We start from the raw sequence: 7,802 nt of genomic DNA on the forward strand, positions 1-7,802 counted from the left end.
AGTTGTTGTGGTGTAGAGGAGGAAGTTTACCAAGGAGAATAAACTCCTCTTGTTCACTTCTAACAACTTACTAGGCAATATGGGCTGCCTAAGTCTTAAATTTTTGAATTGTAAGATGAAATGGACTTGCTTTCATCTCATGGCATGTGTGGTAATATGGGCTCAGCAAACGGGTAAGTGGAAACACTCAGGAAATTCGTCCGAAGTATTTTCCTTAATTCTGTACAGATGCTTTTTTGTATCGAGTCTCGAATAGACTGAGCAAGGAAAGTGTTTGTTACACAAACAATAGTGAATCTGCTGTCGTTTTGGTGCCATCTTTGAACGGTTTGATTTGTATGAAGCAATCAATTGAAGGTAGTTATGTACTATTTTAAGCAGATTTGCAAGAGGAGCATGCAAAACCAGATTGGAAAAGTATCAGACAAACGTCTCAGCTACTGAAGGATTTCAATTGTGATTTGTCGAAGAGCCCCATTTGTAAAACTTGGAGTTACAATAATGATTTTGAAGTTGTTAGCAATTTGAAAAATGGCCAAGATCAATTTGAACCAATAACAGACATCAGGTGGAAGGGTATTAAAAATAATTATAATTTTTAATTATTCCTTGCTATTTTTTAAATTCAATTTTTGTATACCAAAAAGAGACATGATATCCCAACAATTGAAAAATTGATTTTTCAAATTTTAAATGACAAATTTTGCTCTCAAAATTGAAAATTCTAGAGATTAAAGGAAAATGCTGATATTTTATAGGGGAAAAGGTGATTGGCAACAATAAACTTTGCTATCTCTTTAAAAATTATTTGTTGCCAAATTGGTCAACTCATTATCAATACATAAAATTTTTTAATAGAAAATTATAATATCCTCATGAAGTCATAATTTTTTTTTTTCAAAATGACCTGTTTTAAATCGCAAAAAAAAAACAACTAAATATTTATTTTAAATTTTATTAACTACCAATTTAGATTTACCTGTGGCTCTTACACACGGACAATTTGACTTTACAAGGCTAAGCAGATTACCTGGAAATAATGGAATATTCCAATTATCGATCCTTGCAAACTCTAGCGCGTCGATACTGATTACTCAAGATGATTCTTTGAAAAGTGGGTACAGAATCTCTTTTGATGGATGGAACAATAGTTTAGAGTCCAGGATTGCGTATTGCAATGAAATTTTATCATCTGAAACTCCAAATTGTGAAACTATCGTTCACTATAAGAGTATTGTAAGATGTCTTCTATCATTATTTAATAAAAAAATAAATTTCTGAAATATTTCTACATTCCAATTATTAGTCTCAACCGATTTTGGATAGAGGAAGGCAGTGGGTCCTGATAAAACTAAAATACACAATGGCAAGGGACTCTGCCAAAATCTATGTTTCTTTACCCAGCAGCAATACATTACTTACTTCACCAAGGTTTCTTACTCAATTTGATCAAAACCAAGTTAATTTTATAACTATTTAAATGTGTTTCAATAGCACAAACTCCAGAGTACCAATTAAAAGTGGTCATTGGAATGTTGCTGTGACATCATTCGACAGCATAAGAGGCCTCTTTAGAATACATGAATGTAAGCAGAAAATGATTTTTTATTTCAGGTGAAATACGATAAAAGAGCACAAATTTTACAGACAAATATTTGCAACCGATTCGCGATAAAGGGAGCATGTCTGTTTCCCTCCAGGTTTCAAAATTGCAAGAGATGTTATGCTTTGATGTGATTTACATCTCAAACGAAGTAATCAGTGTGAGGTTGGTGAAAGAGAAAGTCAATCTCAAGAACTTCACAATACCAAGTAGCGAAGGCAGAAAAAAATGGTCAACACACAGGATGAGCTACCAAATTGATTGGACAGGCAATTTGACGATTATTATAGAGACGACGACTGCTAGTACATATATTGGAGGAGTTTTCTTTTGTGACGAAGGTATTTTGTTTCAGAAGAATATTATAATTTAAAAAAATCATTGTTTTAATCATTTGTTCACATTTTTAAACAATCTTGTTGAAATTCAATTATGCAAATATTACAATTTTACAGGCCCTGTAATATCATCAAAAGGAAAATCAGAAATATGTCAAGATCTAAGTCTTTCTAATATTTCAACAGCAAAAAATAATTCAAATATTATGAAATTTCCCGATCAACTTGGAGGTGATTTATCCGTCTATCTACTTAAATTTTTATACCTTCCTCTAATTCAATTAAAAATGTTTAGCGTCAGAGTTATTAAGTTTATGCAGTAATGTTGGTGAAGAAGTCTGCCAAAATGTTGACATTTGCGACTCCAAGGGTTGTATTTGCATGTTTGGGTTAATACAACAAAATTCTGATATTTGCAAGAGCAGTAAGTAAAATCAATCAAAAATTTCTTAGTTCTACACAGTTATTATCATTTTTTAAATTAAAGAAATAATATTAATCGGGATTCAAAAACATTATTTGATAGAATAATGATAATTAAATTACTATGACCCTTTCTCAGATTGCAGAGGATATTATTGTCAATGCCAAGATCTTATCAAAGTAGTTTCCAAAGCACACAGCGCTCAACTAAACTTCTCATCAAGATGTAATGACGCATTTGGGGGAATAGATCTCATCGTTAAATATGGAAAGGTGAACTTTTGCCACGACTTTTCAGTGTTCAACTAATTTATTTCACATGATTTAAGATGTATGACTATGCTAACTGGATAAGCGTTAATTTATCAAGAGCAAGGCCTGTAATTGAAATAGACAAATTGGAGCCAAAAGCAGAATATGTCTATGAAATGAAAATACACAAAGATAGAATTCTGTATAAAAGATTCAACAGCCTGCTGGGCTTTGGCAGTTTCATTACGCAAAAATGCAAATCCATAAGTACTCTCATTACAATTGCCTATCAAAAGCCTCAATCATTTGAAATTTTTTCAGACGGTTCAAATGTGAACATATGGGTGAGTTGGTCAACCATAAATGTGACAGCATCAGAAGACTCAGAATTGTGTCACCTGGATGCTTTAGAAATACAATTTCCTAACGGCACAAAGCACGTGATAAGTCTTGATGGTAAAAAGGTAATAAGTGAGGATTTTAAATTTGAAGCCGATATGAGCTACATCATCTCAGTTGTCGATTCTGAAGGACAAACTGTCACAAAATTACAGTCTTTCAAAATAAGTAAGTCTTTAAAAATAAGGTATTTTAGTAATTATTTGAATTTTTATAATTAGGTTCTGATACTTCTCATATATTCATTACGTACTTCATCAATGCGAGTGGCGCTCTATGTGTATTTTGCGTTTTGGCTCTGTCATTTTTTGCCTTCAAAAAATACAAGAATCGTAATGAAGGTACTGCCAACAACCTTCTTGAGAGTGAGTATATTATAATTTTATTTCCTTTTTTGTCGTTATTACTAATTATTTATTTATTCATTTATAATATGTTTTACATGATAATTAAAAATTGCGGGATATTAGGTAATGGTTGTAATTTAATCTTGTTTTGAGTTAATTTGAACTCTAAAAGAATAAAATTATTTATAAAAAGGACGACATTCAATACATGAAATTCTGTTGTTTGAAACAGTATTAGTCATACATGAGGAAAGATAACTGTGGGCTACTTTTAGAAAATTCCAATTAAAATGCGGCAACAGATTAAATGGGAAAACAGGAAAGTCCCAATTATGCTCAACTATAGCGGTTGTTTTTCCTGATATTAAATAATCAAAAAAATTTTGCTGGGAAATCCGATCGGATAAAATTGTTGCGACTTATTGAAATTGAATTTCCTGAGAATATATTTAGTTTTTACTCTGGTAGTGACGCAAAGTCCTAAAGTGGAAATAAATGAGCCCGTCGCCTTAAGCAAAATCATCAAAGTATCCGACTTCGAGGAATATGTGGAAAAAGCAACAAAAACAGATTTACTGAAAAGGCAACACGAGGTTTCAAAATAATTATTAAAATATTATGGGGCGTAGACATTAAATCTGTTTAATTACATAAAAGCTCGCTCCACGTGGCCAAACGTTGCCCTGGTTGGTCGGAAATGACCCAACAAACAAGAAAAAGAACAGATATAACAATCTGATGGCATATGACGCAACAAGGGTTGTGTTGGAGCAATTTCAAGGTGGATCTTCAGACTACATAAACGCCAGTTACATTGACGTATGAAAATTTTGAACCTAGAAAAAATTCTTAAAGCTTCGTTCAGGGGTACAAGAAGCCACGCGCATACATCGCAACTCAAGCCCCAAAAAAGCAGACCGTTGTGGACTTTTGGCAGATGATTTGGCAGGAAAACGTGCCCGTAATTGTCATGCTAACGAATCTCATTGAAAGCAACAAGGTAATATTGAAAAAAATCAACAGCAACAAAAATTATTGATGTGTTTCAGATCAATAATAATAATTATGATGCGATTGTAAATTTAGGTGAAATGTGAAAAGTATTGGCCAGATTTGCAAAAAAGTATTATCCATGGCTCACTGGAAATTCAAAACGACATTGAAGAGATTTTCAGCGATTTCATCGTTCGTACTCTCAACGTATCCCAAGGTTCCGCCTCAAGAACGGTTCGTGTAATAATCATTGTTAGTGAAACGAAAAATCACATTTTCGCCCAAATTAAAGGTTGTGCAGATGCATTACACAGGGTGGCCCGAAGAAGGTGTACCATTCTATCCGCAATCTGTAGCAACTTTTGCAGCAAAAATCGCAAACATCACAAATGGCCTGCCAATTGTAGTTCATTGCTGGTATTGTATTGTTATTGCATTAGTCACTAAATCTGTGTTAATTAAAAGTATTTTGGTGTAATTATAGAGTATCAATCAAGTAAAACTGCATCATTTGCTCTATTCTACTCATTGAGATACTTAATTATGACTTTTCAGTTCTGGAATTAGTAGAACCGGCGTAATTGTTTTGGTTGATGTGTGTATTCGAATGGCAAGAGCGGAAGGTTCTTTGGATATTGCGAAGACCTTTGGTGAAATGCGAAGCCAAAGAGTGAATTTTTTAGACAAACAGGTACAAAGCATCAATATTATATATCATATATTTTTTCCAGAGTTGGAAACTTTTTTTGGAGACCTTTTAAAAAAAAATAAATAATAATAATTTCTTATGTTTAGTGTCAATACGAATTTGCGCATCTGGTCCTCTTGGAAGCCCTAGTAATGCCACACTTTTCTATTGCCTGTGAAAATTTTCAGACGGAACTCAAGGACTTGTTTGTATGTTAATTATCAACTAATTTTAATTTAACTCATTGTTTTAATTTGGTTTGATTGTAAACAGAGCCAGAATTACACACGCCTGTCAAAACAGTACAACACACTTAACGAAATCTGCGAAAGAGAATGGAAGAGGTCGAAGCGGATTGGCTTGGAAAATGACATGAACGATTACCAGGATGTAGTCAGCAGTAAATTTATAAAAAAAATTTATATAAATATTTTTCATGTTTAATCTGTCTTCTAATTTTCCTCATCAGCGCCTGCTCAATTAGTGCAAATTTATCAACAAGAAATGAACACACGAGCGACGGTCACTAGTGCAGTATACGTTGATGGATTCAAGAAAAACAAGCAGTTTATCGCGACGAAAATGCCCAAAGCCGAGGATGTAGAAATTTTCTGGAAAATGGTGCAACAACACAAATCTGAGCAGATATTTATTTTGAATAATTTGCTGAAGGAACAGGTACTGACAGATAAATTAAAATTGAGGATAGGCACCGCGGCAAGCACCAAAGTAAAGCAGGTTGCATGCTAACTATTAATTTGTTTGCAGGAATCTTTCCTAACCCATTCACGCCAAAAATTTGAAGGTTTCTCAGTGGTCTTCAACACTCAATTTAAGCTACAGAATTGCGCGATAAAAAAATATACAATTGAATCGGTATTTTACATATAGCATAAATGTAAAGAGTCCGACCAAATTAAAAATTTTACAACTAGGGGGCTCAAAATTCGTTCATGGTGAATGTCCTGTGTTTCAATAAATGGGCCCCGACTCAAATTCAAGGACCAAAACCTAGCGAATTGATTGAACTTTGGGAAGAAACTGAGTTGGCACGTCGAAACTCTATCAGTATTGTAGTTTGCAAGTGAGTAGTGGATTTTTTCAATACAACAATCTAGTAAATAAATTGTTATTTATAATAAAAGTGATGGAATTACTGCTTGTGGACTCTTCATCAGCGCAGGATTTGTTGTTGAAAAGATAAAAATGGAGCATGAAGTGGACGTTGCATTGGCCGTGCGTATTCTAAGAAAATCCAGACCAAAGTTTATAGCTTCGCTGGTAAGAATTCATGTAAAGTAAATTGAAATTTATGAGTTTTTTTTTTAATTTTTACAGAAACAATATGAAGCACTGCATCTGGCTGCACAGGCGTATCTTCAAAATTTTGATAATTATGGCAATTTTGATGGAAATTTTGAGCCGAATTGAAGTCTTGATAACAACAGGAATATTATAATAAAATATTCATAAATTATTAAATGACATTTAATTATGCTAGATTTAAATTAATAAAAATTATGAAAATGGAAAGAAGAAAACAAGGCAGCAAAAACTAGTTACAACATAATTTATTAGTAAGAGAATTTATTCAGGTTTAATGATTTAAGTTCTATTTTATTTCATTTTGAAAATTTGTAGTTCACAAAAATATTTAATTAATTTGTTTTAGGATTTTTTATTTTGCTTCAGAATTTCTTATCTATTAGGTTACAAATTTTAAGTTGTACCGTTCAATAAAATTGTGTTGCTTACAATTAGATATTAAATTTTATTTTGTATCAAGGTCTGCGCATTACAACAATAGACAATACTGAGCAAATTTTTATAGTTGTCGAGCGTTCTGATTCAGTCTACACTTGCTCTGTCGTTATTTTGACGATGCGTAAGTGTAGAGAAATGAAGGAGAATTATTAGCTAGCGTTCTATTACTTGTGTTCTCCGTACCGGAGAATAAATGTGACTTTTAATACAGAATGCCTGGCTTTGATAGCTCGCGGAAACTCGGAAATGAAGCAAGAAAAATAGGCTGATAAAAATCAGCAATTTTTTATTTTATTTTTTGAGTCTAATGAAAAGGTTTTCATATAAATTTATAAACTGCTGGTGGTGTTGCGCAAACAAGGAGATATATTTGAAAAAAGGGGCTCTGCAAGTGTACAGTATTGGACGCTCAACTGCCTCTTGGGAGAACTTTCTAGTTTCAGATTTTTCTGGGAGTCACAAACATTGATCAGAGCCCCTCAGCCCGCATATTGGCACCTGATCCTGTACGTAAATTTTTATTTCGAGAGAGTTTACAGAATTATGAACACCAATTTTTCTTAAAAAACTTTTTATATCTAACAATTTCAACAATTTCTAAGAAAAAATCACATTCCATAACCGTTAGTTATTACATGGGATTTTCTTTTATACTTACTTTGAAACATGAATTTTAAAAATTCAAAGCAAAGTCAATACATTGGACATTTTAATTCGATTTCCAAGCATTGGTTTTTCTCTATCAGTTTATGAATCCATGTAAAAGTTTCTTTTGAAACATATTAAAGATGTGGTATGGGAAAAAAACGAATGGAAAATGAATTTCAAAAATTCAGATCTTCTTTTTCGGAACCTGAAATGTAGCTGCTCCGCTTTAATATCATGGGTGTCTGGTACACTTTGTTTTAATCGAGAATTTTAACATTTTATAGCGGAATCATTTAATTTTGAGATAAAATTGGAGGACAAAATCAAAGGTGGACTAGGCTATAATA

At 32.7% G+C, this 7,802-nt stretch overlaps 1 protein-coding gene across 1 annotated transcript; it reads left to right on the top strand.

The window, feature by feature from the left end:
- Window positions 1-39: 39 nt before the first annotated feature.
- On the top strand, window positions 40-6,683 carry LOC132201128 (receptor-type tyrosine-protein phosphatase alpha-like). Its single transcript, XM_059627058.1, has 26 exons — window positions 40-173; window positions 229-327; window positions 382-576; window positions 974-1,236; window positions 1,307-1,431; window positions 1,495-1,586; window positions 1,648-1,944; window positions 2,059-2,172; window positions 2,237-2,365; window positions 2,504-2,637; window positions 2,694-2,883; window positions 2,938-3,183; window positions 3,237-3,380; window positions 3,831-3,955; window positions 4,020-4,181; window positions 4,228-4,362; window positions 4,449-4,589; window positions 4,648-4,772; window positions 4,911-5,046; window positions 5,151-5,252; window positions 5,317-5,443; window positions 5,513-5,721; window positions 5,812-5,919; window positions 5,979-6,127; window positions 6,189-6,324; window positions 6,382-6,683. Exons 1-26 carry the CDS (start codon window positions 80-82, stop codon window positions 6,472-6,474), a joined length of 3,870 nt encoding a protein of 1,289 aa, XP_059483041.1. The 5' UTR covers window positions 40-79; the 3' UTR covers window positions 6,475-6,683.
- The last annotated feature ends 1,119 nt before the right edge of the window (window positions 6,684-7,802 follow it).

The sequence above is a fragment of the Neocloeon triangulifer genome, unplaced genomic scaffold (genome assembly GCF_031216515.1).
Source record: "Neocloeon triangulifer isolate White Clay Creek 2 clone unplaced genomic scaffold, ASM3121651v1 ptg000014l, whole genome shotgun sequence".
NCBI classification, from domain to species: domain Eukaryota; kingdom Metazoa; phylum Arthropoda; class Insecta; order Ephemeroptera; family Baetidae; genus Neocloeon; species Neocloeon triangulifer.

Excerpts from the sequence above, each read along its gene's own strand:
- LOC132201128 (XM_059627058.1), top strand. The coding sequence starts at position 80 with ATGGGCTGCCTAAGTCTTAAATTTTTGAATTGTAAGATGAAATGGACT. Across the intron at positions 1,237-1,306 it reads TCGTTCACTATAAGAGTATT|TCTCAACCGATTTTGGATAG; the intron begins GTAAGATGTCTT and ends TCCAATTATTAG. Across the intron at positions 2,884-2,937 it reads GCAAAAATGCAAATCCATAA|ACGGTTCAAATGTGAACATA; the intron begins GTACTCTCATTA and ends AAATTTTTTCAG.